This window comes from Oreochromis aureus, linkage group 22 (assembly GCF_013358895.1).
Source record: "Oreochromis aureus strain Israel breed Guangdong linkage group 22, ZZ_aureus, whole genome shotgun sequence".
Classification (NCBI taxonomy): Eukaryota; Metazoa; Chordata; class Actinopteri; order Cichliformes; family Cichlidae; genus Oreochromis; species Oreochromis aureus.
In genome coordinates, this window is record NC_052962.1 from 13,917,211 (window position 1) to 13,937,185 (window position 19,975).

Below are 19,975 nucleotides of genomic sequence, written 5' to 3' on the forward strand. Positions count from 1 at the left end.
GTTGCGTTTTAATTATTCTTTTAAATAGTGTTTTTTGGTGGGTTTTTGGGTTTTTTCAGCATGACGCAGTTTAGAGTTAATCCTTTGAGTAAACTATGAAAAATGTAATACCAATTAATTTTGATTTAGCGAGTGATAGGTTCGCAAATGGAAATGGGAAAAACAAATCCAGGACAAAAGCCACCACTGAGATGTTTTCCCTAATTTATTGTTCGTAGGGGTGTGTTGAGATCCCCTGCAAAGTGTAATGGATCTCAATTTACTAATAAATGCATTTCCTCTCAGCATACTCGGTACTGTCTTTATTATCACAGATGACAGCAAATGCAATGCCCCGTTGATGGAGACCTTAGAGGCCACCAAACCTGCACACTGGCATCTCTTGATGTGTCTTTGCTGCCATCTAGTGGCCACAGAGGCTAACGCTGGTGTAATAAAATATCTGTACTATAGGGGTCACTGTGAGGTCATTTTTCACAGTTTTGCTTGTTTTTAGAGGCCACTTTGGATTAGTGTGGGAGCGAACGTGCTCTTTGCTTAATGACCACTAGATGTCAGTAAGTGACTGTTTGCTTGGTGATCAGGTGCATTATTTGGAAGTGTTCGCTCATTCCTTCTGTTAGCAAAGAAGACGCAGACACCCATTTTTGTGAACAAGCTTGAAAGTCACCAGTGCCTCCTCACTCACTGAATCACATCCATTTACATTTTTTTCTAAGGTTATTTTAGTACAGTGCAAGAAAACAAAAAGCAAGATGTGAATAAGGGAGGAAGTTGATGAAATGCTTGTGATTACACTCCAGTTTCATTCACTGCTCAGCTCCCCCCAAATTTGGGAAGTTTGTTAAATCCTGCCCAACGGGTTTTAGAAACTACACGTGTGTATGTGTGTGTTTTTACACTGTTGAGCCTGAGACAGAAAATTTTTCTTCTGCTTCCAGGGGCCAGCACTGGGGGCTGGACAACACCTCTCTTACTCTCTTTGCCCTACTCCCTCCCCACCCTCCTCAACTTGCCATCCATCCTGTGGGCTGTGCACACAGCACCCCCGACCTCCCCTCCTCCTCCTTCTTCTTGGACAGCTTTGCTCCACCAGCTCCGCACTGTGCCGGCCTTGAGAGGAGTAAGGGAGCAGAAAGAGGCACTAGAAGAGAGGATTTGCTGAACCGAGGAGAGACAGACAGGGGAGAGGGACCATGGCTGCTCTCTCTGCCTTGCTGAAGACCTGGGTTATTCTGCAGACCTTGTGCCTGGCTTTGGCTCAAGTGGTGAGTGGCACAGAGGAGCTCAAGACCTGATCGGGGCTCAAGGGTTCAGGGGGTAAGGGCCCTCGGTGAGGGTCCAGTCAGCTATGGATATCTTGAGGTGATCTTGTAGGTTTCGTGCCATCTTGGGCTGGATGAAGGGATTAAATAACCACAGCATGGAAGCAAGGATATAAGTGTGATGAGTACCCAGCTTTTATAGAATGAATGTAGAAGAAAATGGTTTTCAGGGGTGGAAGCTATCTTGTGGATCTTTCATGGATCACCCTTATCGTACATGGACTCTTAGGTCTTTCTAACCACGGCGCCCCCTCTTTTTTAAGGCACGGATTCATCATTACCTAGGCTACCTTTACAGGGGCCAAGAGGAGCACCATTTAACCAAGAATGATGGGATTTATTTTTTCAGTTTTTTGGGGGTCAAATCTTTGCAGCCATGCCAGATTTAAGAAAAAAAAAGTCAGTGTGCACTGACACAGACACACAAACTTTGTCCACTGAGCGTGAAAGCTGTTATTCAAACAGACACCTACACGTTATCTTCTGGACTTACAGGAGTTTTCGTTTTCAAGGATCACTCTGTGTTTTGTTTTGGGGGTTTTAACACCTGAAGAATTCAAAGTTGGATTTATTCTTTTATCACTTGATGGACTGACTCTTGCAATAAAATGTTGTTCAAGACAGGCAGTAGGATGGAGAAGGAGGGGGGTGGGTGGGGTGGGGGTAAACAGTGCCAGTTTCATAGCCCTTCCTCCCACATTCCTCCTCAATCCTTTGTGTTTACCTCCTCAAAGACGCCAGTTTTATCACGTTATTTTTGTTACAATGCTCCATGTTAAACTCACTCGGCTTTCAGAGTTGCCCACCTTAACCTGCAATAACCACTCCGGTATTTGATTGTATGATGGAGGGTTAGCTTATATTTCCTCATTTGGGAAAATAAAACATACATCAAATGTGTTTTCTTTTTTATAAAAAACCATGAAAATTAATATCCACTACGATATTATAATGTATATTTAAGATCTGTTAGTTATATATTCCACAATGATACTGCATCCTGATTGTTGCACAGACTACTGCACAGAGTGAATTAATAAATGTTGCCGTTTGACCTTTTTTCCTCTCTGTCTGTGTTTCAGAGCGGTCCACCTGGACCTCCGGGCCCGCCAGGCCCACCCGGCCCCTCTGGCACTCCTGGGTCAGATGGCATTGATGTGAGTATCCACACAGGTTTGCCAAATAGGTTTTCCCACAAAGCTCCTCATTGTACTGGAGAAATACCAAATCAGGAGGTGCAGCGCAGTACTGAAGTCGTACCAGCAGAGAGCGCTGCAAATGAAAACACTGGCACAAAAGAGCTCTGTTCCCAGCAGAGAGAGGGGTCTTTGAGAAGAGATCCTTGCCTCAGACCTGAGTTTGGGTCACAGTAACGTGATATGTGCGAGTTACTCAAAGGGTTAACAACAGACAAAGTCGTGTAAATGTGTTGGAAACAGAAGATGCTGTAGAGCAGTGTGGAGATAGCATGCTTTATGGCTCAACCCCAAATCAAATGTAAAAAGTCTCTTTTTTTTATTAGCATTTTAGCCAAAAAACTATTTTTAAAAAGCTCTTTATCTATCAATAAACGGTGTCAGTCTAGCATGTTATTAAACCTGTCACTCTTTGCTCACTCATCCAAAGGCTTAACAGTGGGATCAAAGCCTGATAGAAAACGCAGCCAGTGTAGACACACTTCAGAGTTCATCCAAAGATTGCTTATAATGTCAACACTGGAGCAACTGATTAACATCTGCCCGTGGGCCTCTCTGTGCTCAGTACAGTATATATTTATGTGGCACATGCTGTCTCATGAAATTTGCGATGTGATAAATCTTCCCAAATTCATTTCTATGAGGTGATGCGTAGCAGTGAAAGGCATTTAGGTGATGAATATGATACAGTTGTGAACACAAAGGTGTAACCATGTCATATACTGTATGTTTAGTTGGGTTAACACATGCCCTTTGTCTATCTGCAGGGAGAGAAAGGACGTCCCGGCTCACCTGGCCCACCAGTAAGTCTATACTGTCACGGTGCCAGTTTAATTTTGCAGCAACTTTAACTTGTGATTTACTTGAACATGGTTTTCTTGACGGCAGCACGGTATATTTTTTGCTGTAGGGGCAAAAGGGAGAGCCAGGAGAACCAGGTCCTGACGGATCACCGGGGGAGAATGGCATTGATGTAAGTAAACTGTGTGTAAGAGAGAATGAAAAAAGGAGAAAAAATTTTAAAAATTGCTTCCAGATTTTGAACTTCAATTTTGAAACATATTTTCACAAGTTTTACAGCTTTTCCTTCAGACAAACACCTCCCCCATGGCCATTCATACGATGCCAAAGTAATTAAATGATAAATTTCTGTAATTTTGTGCATTTACTTGTTACAACTCAAGGCCAAAGAGTCATGCAGACAGGTTTCTTTCATTTACTACAGCAGCGTTTTTTATCGTGAAGAAAAATGAGACAAACTGCTGAAATTGTGCTTCTTTTTCTTATATTAAGATATTCATTCATTAAATGTGTAGTTACATTTCTCTACATTGGCAGAAAGGGGAGCTTCACGGGTCCAGCCCATGTAAGAGCAAAGCGGGTTGTTTGTGGCCTGCGATGTAAAATAAGTTTAACATCCCTGCACTAGAGGCTCAGTCTTGTTTGTTGTCCTATATCCTGGATGATCTTTACAACATGCTATGTTTGTGATAGCGCAGTCTGAGCACCCAGAGGTCAGTGTTTTGTAGCCAGGATATCAGGTTCAAAGCTATTACCAGAAGTTTTAGGACTACATTTCACAACCCAATCCCTCTTCTTTGCTTTTAATATATTTACCTCCATGCAACCACATCACACTAAAATATGACTAGATAATAAAATACGCTCTACAAGTGGTCTGTAAAAAACCCCAGAAAGCTTCTTGATTCTGTTGTACCTCACAGATTATTCATTTTCTTACCCAGGCATCTGTTTTAACAGTGAAAGGGGCTAGTTAATATTATTATTTTTTTCCTACATATTTACACCAGGTTTTTTCCCAGCTTTCCACAGAGAACATGAAACCTATCGAGAGTGGAGTTTGTCCAGTTGTCATCGGAATAGATCAGTTTACATGAGAGCTTAGAATATTAGTAGGTGTTGATGACGTTTAATCTGGTCTATATACTACACATTACTTTTTTTGCTTATGTATGTTTGTTTTAACTATAAAATAAGAGCCATATTATTATGTCATTGCAAGTCCTAACTACTGCCATCGTGCAGAGCCAGAGACTCGTATATAACTGTGTCCTAGCTTTTTCAATGTGAGTTGCTGCTTTAGATGGAACTTGAGCATCAGTGCCAAACGGTCATATGCTAACAGAAGCACAAACATGCACACACACACACACACACACACACACACACACACACACACACACACACACACACACACACAACCAGGCATTCCTCAGAGGTTTAGCCAGTAATCTGCCCTGGAATCTCAGTCTCAGGTTTGTTTCCCAATTACTTACCTGAACCATGTCAACTTTGATCAAATGTGAGGTTAACCCTCATGTGATGTTAATTATGTTTCATTTGTAACAGTTTTCAGTATATACTGCATAGAACATCTACCCGATTTCATCCCTTTCTGTCTGCCTCCAGGGTTTGATTGGAGCGAAGGGTGACCGAGGTCCTATCGGGAGACCTGGACCAAAGGCAAGTGTCTAAACCTTAACCTAAAAAGATTATTAGTGCAAAACCACAATTGTGCTGCTGTTCTGTGGGAAATCTGTTTGTGCTGCTGGTGGAATACTCTGAAAGGCTCAGACTTATAGAAATATAAAATGGGTAATGTTCCCTCTGTCCTGTCACTGTGATGTTGAGAATGACGTTGAACTCCTGCTTGCAGGGGAAAGCGTGAGAATCGCTGTCTTGTTAAGGACTTTATTTCATTCATCCTGGTGTGCTGTTTTCATTTCACAAAGATATTGTCATTATCATCTATATGTGTAATATTACCACAGTTAACAACCACAGATATGTTACTGATTTCTGCTGTTTGCAGGGTCAACCAGGTCCAACTGGTGAGCCCGGACCTCCTGTGAGTAAATCAATTTTAAACTGTCACTTTTTTAGTTTTTGTAAACGTTTTAAAAGAACTTAATATACAAAATGTCAACTCTAGTTTTAAGACAACTGAAGTTACAATGTAGCATCATAAACTGTCCACAACAAACAGACACCATCACTTATTTCTTTGCATTTTACAAGAATAGAATAGAATAATCCTTTAATTGTCCCACAAGGGGAAATTTGGATGTAACAGAAGCAAGAAAGACACATATACAAACAAACAGTACACAAGACACAGAACAGAAACATACACAATGTTTACATATTTACATCAAGGGCAATGGTTACCAAAAACAGAGTACTGTACCGTTGTTAAATTAAATAAAATTAAATACAGGTAAGAGGCAAACCCTGAGGTTTTGACTTTCCCATCCTATGAAACCATTTCTCCTTTTTGTTTTGGACAGACAGAGTAGCAGATAGGGACTCGTGACTCTGTGTAGTTAACAGGTGCATTTCTAATTCACTGTGGGAAAACACAATGCCAATTCCAGGTATTAAGACTCAGCCTATTCAAAGAGAAACTGAATAGCTAACCCCTTGAAGCTTATTTATGTTGCCGTGGGAAATGTTTGTAAAGCAGATATAATCTGCTTAAGTGGCCATTGCCAGCTTGCAACATTGGGCATTATATATTAATTAACTTGTGGTCACATCTTGGTGTTTTTTTTCCCTTCATGGCTTCCCGCTCTTTGTTGTGGTCCTCGTGTTTTTCCGATTCTTCACACTGATTCCAATAATTTCAGCGATCTCCCTTTAGGATTTGTTGACATCTGTAATTCCATATATGGAGGCTATGATTATCATCTTATAATGAGGAAATGATTATTATACTCTCACTGATTCATTCAGAAAATGTGTTGAAATAGTAGCCAGAAATGCACAGGAGGAATCGACGAGGCCAGCCACAATTATGTTGCCGATTATGTCACAGAAATATTTTAACATGGGAGTCCACGAGGGCTGGCTTGCTTTAAGTGGTCGTGTGAGAAACTGCAGTTTTTGGCCTTCAGAGGTTGCTCTGCCACTAGTTTTGTGCAAAGCCCAAATATCTCCTCCTATATATCATTCATTTCATTTTTTTCTGTTCAGTTACTCTGAGTGATGAATAAGTGATACCCAGTATTTAATATGTATTATGATTGGCACCATTCGAAACACTACCCCGTGATGGAAAGGAAACAACTCATCTCTTATATTATTTTATGAGGCAGCCATGCAATTTACTGCCAGGAACCTTCAGTCAAAATGTTTGGATAACACTTTTTTGTAATATCTCTATTTAATCTGTTACGCATGTATTCGAGAGACGTGCAATATCTGGCTGTCTAACTGATTTCTAACTGCTTACTGGATCTTGTTGTTGTAGATCCAGTAAGCAGTTTGAAACCTGGAAATTCCCCGAGAACATAACTATCAGACAGAGATTGGAATAGAATAGTTTTATAATATACAAGTCCATTCATGTAAGTCTGTATTGAAGTTCAGTGCTTGAGTAAATGTGTTCTCTGTATATTAATATAAAATGATGCATGACTAATTGGCTAACATTATCTCATAGGGCTCTCGGGATACTTAAGAAATGAGTTATGATTGACTGAATTAGGCATTCTTTTTGAGCCTGCTCAGTTCTCTAACAAACATATTGGAACGCAGCTGGTTTTTTAAGGCAACCTCCTTAGTGCCTTTTTGGTCATGCTTGAATGCCTGACCAGCTGTGCCCTATTTTGGGTTCAGTTTATCCAAATGTGCTGTAAGATTTCTGCAGCTGACATGAGCCTGATCTCTATATGCAATCCTTAATAAAGGAGTCACACTCCATATTGTCATTAGATTCAGCCATTCCACACAAGCGACCATGAAGCATCAGCTGTAGCATAATCTTTCGCCACTAGGTGGTGCTCGATGTCCATCTATCGCACAATCTTTGTAAGTCCAGAGTCATTCAATGTCATGCTTGAGCACAACACTATTAGTTAATCCGTTATTTAGCGTTAACAGGCGTACTGTCTGGGGGCTGTGCTGTACACCCAGCTGTCTAACGCTCCACAGACAGGAGATCCAGCCCTGTGGGCTGTTCTTCCTCCAAGAAGGCTTACTTACTTAATTACTTTGTTTATAATTAATTCCAAGCAAAAGACACAGCAAACACAGACTGATTGTGTTCTGTGTCTTTGTTCCTGAGCACTATTTAACCTGCACTGACACTGTACACATGCATTACTGAATTCCTGCATTTGTTTTTAATTGGCTTTTGGAAACATTAATTGATACTCTGATGGATTGGTTCCACTTGTTACACAGTAATTTAACCCCTTGTCACTTTTGTCCACACAGGGACCTGGCCTTCCAGGACTGGCTGTAAGTAGCTTCTCTGGTATTGTGCAGTTATGCCTTCAACTCTTTAAAGCGTGGCAATAATTTGTCTCTGGTGGGATAAGTACATATCATTTTGTTTGTCACGCTCACTAACATAACTGTCCTGTATAGGGTATTCCAGGGCCAATTGGTCTCCCTGGTGAGATCGGACCAACTGGACCAAAGGTAACAAAACTCCAGCTTCGGTTTATTATGGGGGCCTTTGTAACTTCTCAGAAGCTCTAAGTCACAATTTCTCTCTCTCCTCACAAACATTTAGGGTATCCTTGGACCACCGGGACCTCCAGGACTTCCTGGACCTCCGGGCAAGCCGGTAATTGTCCATCAAGGAGAAATCTTATGGATTGTAATGTGTCTTTCTGACTCAGTGTCACAAAGATCCTCGAGTTAAACCCCAAACCATCTTTTAAAAAGCCTGTTTAAAAAACAAAACAAACATAAACTACTGTATCATAATATGTAGATTTCCTTGTTGCTGTAGATCCATTAAGCAGGTAGAAATATGGAAAGATAGCATAAGCAACGACCATTAACTGAAGCATTGCTTCAGACAGCAATCTCAGCATGTCAGCTGGTCTCAGTGCCTGCCACATCAGCTGATGCTCACCTGTGCATCCTATTAGCAAGTCTGATGTAGGGCATGCTATTTAAGCTGCTCCCGCCTGCATACAGTTGGTGCTGCTTCTGCAAGCCGCTTTGGGCCTAACGTCTACTTCTACAGTAGCGCCTCTATTTCATGCTACTTTCTGACTTATTCAGCGTCACGTTCTCTATTATTGATGCCTGCTCTGGTCTTGCTGCTACGCTATATGCTGTTAGGCCTCCTTAGCATATGTGGTGAGGTTCCAGATACAAATAGTGCAGATGCAGCAAAGATAAAAACATTCTTTTTAGGCTGATATTAGTAAATGTTACATTAACATATAAAATAATACCTGTTTGAACATGAATGATTTTATCAATGTATTATTTACTTGCAGAACAGTTTATAGCGCTCTAGAGGGCAAACATTCACAACGTCACTGCCTCATCCCAATTCCATTACACATAAGCACCAAAGCGCTGCTTGAATGTACTCAAAGTCAATCCACAGAAAGGATGTCACAGTAAACAATAGATGAAGGCACTGAGACTGGTGAGATCGGCTGTAAAAACTTAATAAATAAGCTACCGGGAGTTCATTAGGCTTAATCAAGCGTACATTTCCATCAGTCTAATTGTTGCTGACTGAAATGACTGAATAGGATCACAGGCAAGGACATACTGCTGATGCCATGCTAAATGCGTGCTCTATCCACCACACGGTTAATGTGTGCGTGTGTGTTTTTAATGCGTCGAATGGTAACAAAACACCAAGCGCAGCCAGAGATGACTGCTGCTTGAACAAGTCCCAACAGACACTAAGTGGTGATGCACCAAAAACAGTTTTAAGAGGTATGCTTTTAAGTCATTTTCCAGCGGCGTATGAACTCTCCTGTGTGCATCTCTCTGATTCCAAGGAGGGGAGGGGGGTGCTTCATTGAGAGTGATGTTCCCAGCCCAGGGGAGTGTATTTGTTTAGCTTTAGTGCTGTCCTAGGGTAAATAAACCCCCATTAGATCAGTGGGCTGTCTCATCTGGCTGTTGCAGAAATACATCAGCACCTGTAGAGATACTTTAACTTTCTAACTCAATCTATAAACAGAGAGGGGGAAAAATGGAGGGAGAAATAGATGGAGTGAAAGAGGGAGAGAGTGCTGGCTCAGCTTGGAAGGGTGGTAGACGCAACTGTCTGCCAACTGTGACTGGGTGACTTTGCTCATCCATGTATCTGTCTGTCTGCTTAGGGTCCTCCAGGCAAGTTTATTGTTGGAGAAGAGGGTAGTGCAGATTTCGAGGTAAGATCTTAAGATTCCTCCCCTCTTGCAAATCTATTCTGACACAACTTCACATTTCATAACCCATACACTGCATATTCTTTTCACTATCTCTTCCCAGTGTCCTCTCAACTGCCCAGCAGGACCTAAAGGCCCGCAGGGACTGCAGGGAGTCAAGGTGAGTAATCTGTCTGTTTCAGGCATCAGTGATCGTTTCGCATTACCAAATTATTATGACACCATCCTGACTAATTGTTGCCCCTCTAGGGACACAAAGGACGTGCCGGTGCTCTCGGAGATCCTGGCAGCATTGGAAGACCGGTGAGCTGCTACAATCTCCGCTTGAGAGGATATGCGCGTGTACTCAGACACCCATACGTGTTCATGCCGTACAGTCGCTTTTGCACACTCACCCACCGTACAGGACCAAGGGGAGGCAAGGATTAGCTCTAATGAAGCCCCCTGAGGCACATGACTGGCATTAATCTGGCTGCGATTAGTCAGGCCTGGCCCTGGCTCTGGAGTTAGCACGCAGCAAGCCAGATGAAAGGGGTGGTGAGGAGCCAGGTACATGAAGAGTTGGATGAGAGAGTCAGAGTTAGCGCGGGCCTCTCACCTCGCTGTATTAAGCAGAGCTAATGAGCACACTGTGGGCTCCAAGGGAGCGGCTAGCCAAGCCCCAGGAATTAGCCTCTGATCTTCCCACACAAGGAGCTTTCTGGCAGCGCTTGCTTTAGATGCTCAAAACACTCAACGCATCAAGCAACCGCTCCTCCCAGGCCGACCAGTATTTTAAAGGAGCTGCCTGGCTCAATGTTGCTCTCTTTTTTTCTAAAACACAATGAAAGCTGTTTACATCCTCACCAGTTGTTTAAATGGATACCAACAGGATTTGCTGTATCACTGATGCCCACGTGATACCAAAGATGGAGTAAGACTATCAGATTTATCTTTAAAGTGCGAAAAAAAAAACCAAGAACTTAATGAACCTGTTGAGGGTGGCGAGCAAGAACCTGGAACCCCAGCAAAAATAATATTTCTTTATTGGCACATAAACAAATGGTTTGAAGTGTCCAGTTCAGGGCTCGCATCATTCAAAGGGCAGGCTAATAGACTGCTCAGGCTAAACTGAGTGTTGATGAAAAGTGTGTAACTTCAGCAGGGAAACAATTAGGCCAGCTTAGCTTATTGTTGAGCTGAGCGTCTAGCTGGGCACTAGAGTTCCTAAATCCTCCCAGTAACGCGAAAATCTCCCTGATTATGTTTGTTTAATCCGTGGCCTTCTGGATATGCAAAAACAAGTCGTGCTTTCGGGGAGTAACAATTGGCTCTTTGACTATTATTCCCTGTTTTCCCAAGATTTCAGTCTTTATGCTAAGCTTATCCCGACTTATCCCGGCACAAGAGTTCCATCGAGCCTTCGTTTTCGCCCCTTTAAAAGTCTTGGCAAACCCATTATGCACTGATTGAATTGCTTCAGGTGCTGAAGACCACCAGAGGATGGTGTGAGCAGGCTGCGGTTCATCGATAGGCCCCAAAACCACTCACACACCAAACATGCAAACATCAGAAACTGGTTTCAATTAGATTTTTAGGTGAATGTTTGCTGAAGTCAAACATATAGAGACAAAACTAAATGAAATCTGTGGCTTGGTTAAACGTTTTTGAAGGTTTCACAATTGCTTCCAGGCATGTGTGCTACAGGGTGAAGCACATACTGATTATTATTAATCTTTTTTTTGTTCTTCATCAGGGCCCCAAGGGAGAAGTTGGTATCTCTGGGGAGCAGGGCATCCCAGGACCTTCGGTATGCTGATAATTGAATATTTATCATTTTCATATTATAATCTACATAGTATCATCTCAAATAGCCATTTCTTGTGGACAAGGGTGTCTGTCTTACCATAGTTTGCCTCTCTTCTAAGGGTCCCATGGGTCTGAGTGGTTATCCAGGAATGATGGGTCCCAAAGGAGAACCAGTGAGTACTCCAGTCAGTTTATCGCAGTCACATAAAAAAAGCGTATTGGCTTTTTGTTTTTCTCCCTCTTTCTCTCTCTCTGAGTACAAGGCTGCTCTCATTCTTAGATGAGCACCAAGGAGGCACAGCCAGACTTGCCCCCACTCTACAAACATCATCCATTACCAGCAATGGGGACATATGGAAATGATGCTAACACAAATCTCTCTCCCTCTCTAATGAGTTGGGGTTGTCTGGGTCCACGGTGCCTCCATCTGTAGTTAATGATCCGCTGTAGCCATCCGTCTTACTGTTAACATTAGCCACGTTAGCCAAGTTAGCACCCCGGCTTAGTGCCAAAGCAAGAGTGCCTGGCTCTCTGTGTAGCTCCCATTAAAGAAGTGAGTTAAGCTCTAATTATCCCCTTATCACAATGAGTGGTAGGCTACCGCGACTTAGCTCCCTCTCTGATCCGAACAGATTGATGGCACTTCGTTGTTTTCCCTCAGGGCCCTCGTGGGTACAAGGGCATCGGCGGACCAGTAGGACCTCCTGGGCCACCTGTAAGATGGCACACACTTAAAGACACACAAATACAAATTCAGCTACTCATATAAAGAGGTATATTCACACACTGAATGCACTAAGGCAACTGGGAGTCTGCTCTTTTCTTTTCAGGGTGAGGAAGGACCTCGTGGACCACCTGGAGAGCCAGGCGATAAAGGAGACAAAGTGGGTGACTCTTGTAGTGGTTTCCCTGAAAGTTTTTTTGTCAAGGCAGTGGTTTGTGTAAAAAAAAAAAAAAAAAAAATCTATTTCAGAGCTTGAATGGAGGCAGCGATACTGATGTGCACCGTGGCTCTACTGAGGCTGATTTGTTTATCTTCTGCAGGGCAGCCGAGGTATCCAGGGCCCACAGGGTGCAGTTGGCAAAAAGGGAGAGAATGTGAGTGAACGCACTTTTGTTTTTTCAGGCCACAGTTGTGGAGGTGCTTGGCAAGGTGTGCCAAATGAAGTCCACTGACTCATCTGCCTGCTTTTTCAGGGTCTGCCGGGTATTGATGGAAAAGATGGCACACCTGGCATTCCTGGAATCAAGGTAAGCGTGTGCCAGCAGTGATAATGATGAGTAACTTCAATCGGAGGTAAAAAAAAAAGCAACCCAAAAACATTAATTTATTCTTCTTCTGCTCTCATTTATGCAGGGTGGCCCCGGTCAGGCCGGGATGCCCGGTCCTCCTGGTCCTCAGGGAGCAGCGGTGAGTGATCATTCGACGGGGGCGTGCGCGTTTTGTCGGAGAACTGTTCGACAACGCCACTAAAAAAAAAAAAAAAGCACATGCAAATAAACCAGTAAACAGTCATTGTCACTCAGACCACGTAGAAGGGCAATCTGTTCTTCTCTTGAATTCAACAAAGCCGGAACACAGACAAGGGAAACCAGCTTGAAGCAGCGTGTAAAATTTCGGCGTGTTTTGTTTTCTGGGCAGTCATCCAGGTTAACAGTGACCCCGTGACCCATGCTGCTTTAGAATAAAAAGCACCTTGAAAATAGCATTCTCTCTTCAACCGCAAGCAATTTATCACAATCAGACCAGTGGGTAGACATAAGTGTGTGTTTGTGCGCGCGCCGTTCTGACTAACGGGTAATGGAGCTTGAGATGTGCACTGCATGAGATGCTACGCGGTCACTGCAGTGACACTAACACTCCCTAAAACTCATACACTGCAACTTAGCCTGCTTTATGTCAAACTGTGATACAGCACACACACACACACACACACACACACACACACACACACACACACACACATAAAATCAATGCAAGGTCTACAACTGTGGCAATCACACCACAAGCCTATTTTTATCATTATCATTATATCAAACTGCATTATTACCGCCAACTGTCGACGCCTACGTAGCCATGTGCATTTCACGCTTGCTTTCCTGAAACGTGTCTGATGTGCAGATATGTAGTTTTGATTAGGACTGTTTTCAGCATTCTTTATTCCATCTTCAGGGATTACCTGGCAGCCCAGGAGCAAAAGGTGGACCTGGAGCAAAGGTATGCCTTCTACATGTTCATACTACAAGTTTCAGATAATGCAGCCCGGGGTATGTACATGAATCCCCTTTGAGCCAAAAGCTCAGGCTTCAGACTCCTCTAAACACCAAGTTTCCAGACACAGGGAGACACTCTCGTCTCCGTATGTCAGTGAGAGTGGATATTGCTAACATTGCCATTTTAGACACACAGCTCTGCCTGTGAGGAGAGAAGCCCCAGCAACCTGCTTTCTAAATCTTTTGTCTGAGAGATGCATAAAGGGAGGAGAACTACAACAACTTGTTTCAGACTCTGGATGAACTAAGAAGATTTAACCCCCCCGCCCTCCCCAGTATATGACAAATAAGGACAATGGTGGACTTTGAATCGTGTACATTTTCTCTAGTAGAGTCCATGAATAAAAAAATGTGGCATTAGAAATGAGCATAACAGGTTTTCATGTACTTGTAATGTGTGCCTTTCTTTTATAATATTCTCTTTCTAGGGGGAACCTGGACCTAGAGGTCATGTCGGCTTGCCTGGGCCCCCTGGACCTTTGGTAAACATGTGATTGTTTCTTTCCTTTGTGTTCAATTTGAATTTCAGGGGGGGGGTTTGTATAGCACCAAATCGCAACAACAGTCGCCTCAACAGACTTTATATTGTAATTTAAAGACTCTCTGAGCAAGCACTTGGCAACAGAGGGAATGAAAAACTCACATTTAACGCGACAAAATCTCCAACGGAACCAGAAGACCATCTGTCGTGACCAGTTAGGGGGGAGGGGGAAAGAAGAGAGTAGAGGGAGACAGGAAATTAGAGGTCATCCGGGCCCTTATGTCTTTGAGACATTCATGTAGTGTTTAATATGCACACTGAGGGATATATCCTGGCTAATATTCCTCACAGTGTTACTGGAGGCCAAAGTAATGCCATCCAGAGGTACTAACCTGTTGTCTACCCACATGCTTACTCTGGATGGTATAGCAAAGTAGAAAAACAGTTAAAAGCTATAGCATGTAGCAAATAATTGCACTTTCTCACTTTCTCAGGGTGAGCCTGGTATTCCTGGTGAGCCTGGTATGCAAGGAATCCCTGGACCTAAGGTACAAACCTGAATATCACATTAAAACACTAGTGGCAGCTGCTGCTTACTCACCTCACCTGATGTCCGCAGGGCGACAGAGGGGAGCGAGGACCAGTTGGGCCACAGGGAGCAGCCGGCAAGCCTGTAAGCTGCACCGTGTCTTTTTCACACTTCATAACGTGCTCTTTACTTCAAACACATCCTGCAGCAGAGCCTCTGTTTTCTCCTCACAGGGAAGCAAAGGAGAGAGAGGGCCCATCGGTGTGCCTGGTGCCCAGGGTCTCAGTGGAACAAAGGGAGACAAGGTCTGTGGGCTTTGTGATAATGCAGTTACACAAAGCTGCACATTGGGGGCAGTGTTTACTCAATAATAGAAGTCAAAGCGAACCCCCCACAGTGAAACCCTTGAATGAGTGAAGCAATATAAATGATAATCTAGGCATAATCATGTTCCTTGTTTTAGAAATGAGGCAACATCTTTCTTAGTTTGTGGTCTCTGGTGTCGCTGGTTTCAATCAGTACTGAATCCTTGTTTTTCTGAGGATAATCCAGTTTACATTTGTCCACATTTACATTTACTCCGTCTCTCCTGCCAGGGCTTCCAAGGAAAAGTCGGGTCAAAGGGGGGCATTGTGAGTAGCACCTCTTTTAAACTGCACCACTGGCTCCGTACTTAAGAATACTTTCAAGAGCCTTTTCGTTCCCCTTATTCTTCGTTACCTCTCTGTCGCTTTTAGGGTGACCCCGGAGTCGAGGGATTGGCCGGCGAAAAAGGCGAAAAGGTAAAAACGTGTACATTTGTTCCAGCACAGACTAAAGCTGCTTTAAAGTTGTTGGTGGTTTTTGTTGCCATAAGGACCACAAAAAGTTTCCAAGTTTGAAAAGGAAAAGGAAATAAATAAATGCAACTTTTAGGCTTTAGATAAAAAAAAAGGTTTAGACATTTGGTTCTGGAGGCATCAAAGCAGACAGTTATATACAAGAAAATGTTGGAAGCGTTACCAAAGTTAAGAAGAAGAACAGGATGTCTGTTTTTTTCAAATTTGCATACAAATCCCCATTATAATCCAGATGGCAAATAAGCTATTTACATGACAGTGAAGCAGTGATGCACATTTGGGTCTTTGAAGCTGCATTTTTAGATGTTCATTTACAATATTCATCCTTGAATTATTGCTCAGTGAGTGTCTCCGAGGCGCAAATGATGGATGGAAATGATGAATGGGGAAAATGACTTTCTGTCTTTGCTGTGACAGGGTTTGTCTGGCGAACCTGGGCCCAAAGGACAGGTGAGAATTGCAACGAGTGGAAATCTGACTGCTTGGATGGACTTGTTTTGCTTCATTCTTTCCCTACTCATTGCCACCTTTCTATAAGCCAACCCTGACCTTTAACTCTGTAACCCAAAGCCTATGGTATTAATTATAAGAGTTAATTCTCATTATTCATGATGTGTTGGGCCTCACTGGATCGATTCTCTTTTTTCCTCACAGCAAGGAATCAGGGGTGACACTGGACACAATGGACCCACTGGAGATCCTGGCAAACCAGGAGACCAGGGACCACCGGGGCTGCCCGGTCCTAGGGGGCTTAATGGAGAACGAGGAGTACCCGGTATGCCGGGCATTCAGGGACCATCAGTGAGTCCAGTTCCACTCTTAATCAAAGACACATATACAGACAGAACACCAAGCAGTGTTTAGTCAGTGCTCAGTGTTCTCCTCCTCTCTCCAGGGACGTGATGCATCTGACCAACATATTGTTGAGGTTGTGCTGAAGATGATGCAGGGTGAGCATCTAGACCTGCTTTAATCTCCTGAGCAATCATCAAAGACCAGTTAATCAAAATGATGATGCCCTCTCTTCCGTTACAGAGAGGCTAGCGGCCGTGGCAGTAAGCGCCAAGAGGGCTGTGCTTGGTGGTGCAGGTGTAATGGGGCCTCCTGGACCCCCTGGACCTCCAGGGGCACCTGGGCCTCAGGGACCACATGGCTTATCTGGTGCCCGCGGCATCCCCGGCATTATTGGAGCACCTGGGCAAATTGGAAACACAGGGCTTAAGGGTAAAACTAAACATTAGTACTTTTGCATATTGGAATATCTGAAGTTTAACTTCTTAGGCATTAAACGCCTTTTTGTTCTTTCATCTACCTCAGGAAAAAGAGGTCCAAAGGGAGAGAGAGGAGATCCAGGTAGACCTCACCCAGGTCCACCAGGAGCTCCAGGAATACAAGGTAAGACCTGAAGCCTTCTAAATGAATTTGTAAGGTAAGATTTTGTGCATATTCCTAGGCAATTCAGTTCAATTTGATTCAATCCAGTTTATTTTATGAAGTTTTAAATCACAAACACTGTCAGCTCAGGGCACTTTATATTATAGGGTTAAAGACCCTCCAATAATACAGAGAAAACCCTGACAATCAGACAACCCCCCATGAACATGCACTTGGCGACAGTGGGGAGGAAAAACACACTTTTATAAGGAGTTAAGTTGTGTTAAGCTGAGGGAAGTTAAATGAAATCACAGGATCTGTCAAATCTGTGTAATTCCACCTCCATCATGGCTGGGCTGCAGCAGAATGCCACTAAAATACTGATTCTTTGCAAATCACATACTACTCACTGTCACTGCAATCTGGGGGCAGAACCACAAAATCTAGTGACACTGCCACCTAAAACTTTCTTATAAAAAAAAACAAACAAAAAAACTTCTTGTTTACAGCATACTCTCATGTTCAAATTTTAAGATGCAAGTGGGAGTGCCAGAGGGATGGAGAATTTTTGAATAGTAATATTCTAGTGACTGGGCCAGAAGTCAACACAGCTGCTGCATAAACGTACCTAACAATGGATTCACTTGTGAAATCAAGAAATGTTAAGATTCTGGACAGCCTTTAAAAAAAGTGCAGTGTGCATGTGACACAGCAATACAATCAAATGCAGTAAAGTCAGAACATGTGTATGAGCTCAGATGTGTCTCTTCATCCCTCCACATGGATTTTGTTGATCTCTAAAGAAAAAGAGAAGCTTCAGTGGACATTTAAGTCACATGTACATCAACGTTTACTCACAGAGTGTGTCTCAATTGCACTTTGCCTACATTCAACCTAGCTTTTCTTGGGGCACTGTAGTAGTCCTTCCGCAAAGTTTTTTTCATGAACACAGATAAGAAGAAGAAGAAAGGTACTGCAAGCAACTGAAGGACCTGGCATTACTGCTCTCTCCACAGGAGAGCCTGCTGAAAGGCATTTTAAAGGCATCATTAACTCCAGTAATTTAACAGATGCTCTTGAATGAGAATGTAATAGGCTTGCAACAGCACACGCTAATTCAAATACAGGGAAACACACTCACACTTCTGTGTGCACACATGCACACAACTTAAATATATGCATGCATACAGTACACACATGTAATCCAAGTCCAGAATGGGGTTTTCAACTCTTAGAATGAAATTTGGTGCAGTTAATCTTTTTGACCCCTCGAAATCAGCTAAATCCCATTTGATGTTAAACTCTGTCACTCTGCAGGCCCCCCCGGTATCGATGGAGTGGCTCGGGACGGTAGGCCCGGAGAGAGAGGACCTCAGGGAACACCTGGAGAGGCCGGTCGCCCCGGTAAGTCGGGTCCGCCGGGTCTCCCGGGATTCTGCGAGGCAGCGATGTGCCTGGCCGCGTCTGCTTACACCTCACCGAGACTACAGGAGGCGGGAACGATCAAAGGACCCAATGTTTAGAGGCCCCGTCTCCCCATAAGCAGATCACAGCACCTGGGAGAGAGGGAGCGAGGCAAGGAAAAAAGGCGAGAGACCACTCTTCTCAAGCCGGGCAACATCAAGAACGAGAGGTGGGGGGGGACAATAATAGTACATTGACTGCATGTGTAGCCCCCCCCCACCGCTCCTTCCTAGAACTGACAACCTGAAGTTTTGACTGGTGGGACATCATGATCTTAATCCTCCACATCACCATGACAACAGCAGCTCACAGCCACCCACATCCGTCTGAAATCTCAAGTGTTTTTTTTGGATGTCGGTGTCAGCGCCGTCCAAATATCCCAGTCCTGCTCAAGCAGTGAAAGAGGAACAGATTTTATATTACATCTCTTTTTTTTGGTCTCTCACCAACACAAAGCGTCTATGAGCTGAAAGGAGCTAAACCAAATGTGGTGAAGGATGCTTTTTCCTTGTTTGGTCACTTTAAATGCTTTTTTTTTCCATATGCAATATTTTGTCAGAGGAATGTTTTGAAGTTTTAACAACCTGCCTCTTTTGCAACATCACACCCGTTGCCTTAAAAGTGTACCCCGTAAACCTGACTAATAAATGATTGCAGCCCCAGTTTCCACTCAGTACTGTACCGCATTGTAAAATGTAGTCTTTTTCATTCGTAGGCTTGAGTGAGATCCCTGATTTACCTCATGTGTACACTGCCCTCCCTTCCCAATCCCCCGCTTTCAACCCAAGTCTCGTTTTAGAAACTAACGACTAGCTTTATCTCTTCTTCTTGTTGCCTGGCAACAGCATATCCCAATGGGCACTCCCATCTCCCACAATGCAGTGCTGTAAATCTTTGTAAATGTGTGTTGATTATTATGTAGAGGAAAAGGAATGGGTTACGATATGCACCAACAAAAATCCTGTGTTAATGAAATCAGTGAGTAATAAGGAGTTCCTACAGAAATAATGACTCCTCCTCAGAGCAAATCAGTTAACAGTCCTAATGTGCTTTCTGTGCCACTGTCAACTTTCCATGGGAGGTCAGTGCTTTAACGACGACTTATTTTCATCAAAAGAAGCTATTTATTGTTCTTTATATATAATCATCTGTAAAAAAATAAATAAAGTTGTTTGCTGGCTGTTCAGGCAATCCCAGACTAATAAAGAGGAACCTTTTCTAAGAGCCAATGTTCTTCTGTATCATGTTGGGAATGGAAAATGATCTATTTCAATTCGTTTTTCTTGCTATTTGTCCTCGTCCAAATCTTTAAGAGCACTCATGTATGCATGTAAATAAACTCCCATGCGTCCTAAGCTGCATATGCTCAGCATCTTTTAATAATCTTGCACTACCGAGGCAAAAAGTTGCAACCATTCAGCACTACTAGACTGCACACATCAGATTCAAAATTGCTCAAGGGCAGTATTTGCAACTGACAGGTCAGTTGCTTTTGCGATGTCACAGCTTTGTGCCTGGGGAAAAAGATAGCAAGAACTGTGAGAAGCATTC

General features: G+C 43.2%; 1 protein-coding gene across 1 annotated transcript; it reads left to right on the forward strand.

Moving 5' to 3' along the window:
- Positions 1-955: 955 nt before the first annotated feature.
- On the forward strand, positions 956-19,648 carry col9a2 (procollagen, type IX, alpha 2). Its single transcript, XM_031726202.2, has 32 exons — positions 956-1,268; positions 2,408-2,482; positions 3,289-3,324; positions 3,432-3,494; positions 4,952-5,005; positions 5,355-5,390; positions 7,760-7,783; positions 7,913-7,966; positions 8,061-8,114; positions 9,628-9,678; positions 9,779-9,835; positions 9,925-9,978; positions 11,411-11,464; positions 11,583-11,636; positions 12,125-12,178; positions 12,294-12,347; positions 12,508-12,561; positions 12,661-12,714; positions 12,821-12,874; positions 13,637-13,681; positions 14,166-14,219; positions 14,713-14,766; positions 14,838-14,891; positions 14,981-15,052; positions 15,344-15,379; positions 15,485-15,529; positions 16,004-16,036; positions 16,241-16,387; positions 16,482-16,536; positions 16,622-16,810; positions 16,904-16,981; positions 18,278-19,648. Exons 1-32 carry the CDS (start codon positions 1,197-1,199, stop codon positions 18,481-18,483), a joined length of 2,076 nt encoding a protein of 691 aa, XP_031582062.2. The 5' UTR covers positions 956-1,196; the 3' UTR covers positions 18,484-19,648.
- Positions 19,649-19,975: the final 327 nt, after the last annotated feature.

Excerpts from the sequence above, each read along its gene's own strand:
- col9a2 (XM_031726202.2), top strand. The coding sequence starts at position 1,197 with ATGGCTGCTCTCTCTGCCTTGCTGAAGACCTGGGTTATTCTGCAGACC. Across the intron at positions 2,483-3,288 it reads CTGGGTCAGATGGCATTGAT|GGAGAGAAAGGACGTCCCGG; the intron begins GTGAGTATCCAC and ends GTCTATCTGCAG. Across the intron at positions 16,982-18,277 it reads AGGAGCTCCAGGAATACAAG|GCCCCCCCGGTATCGATGGA; the intron begins GTAAGACCTGAA and ends GTCACTCTGCAG.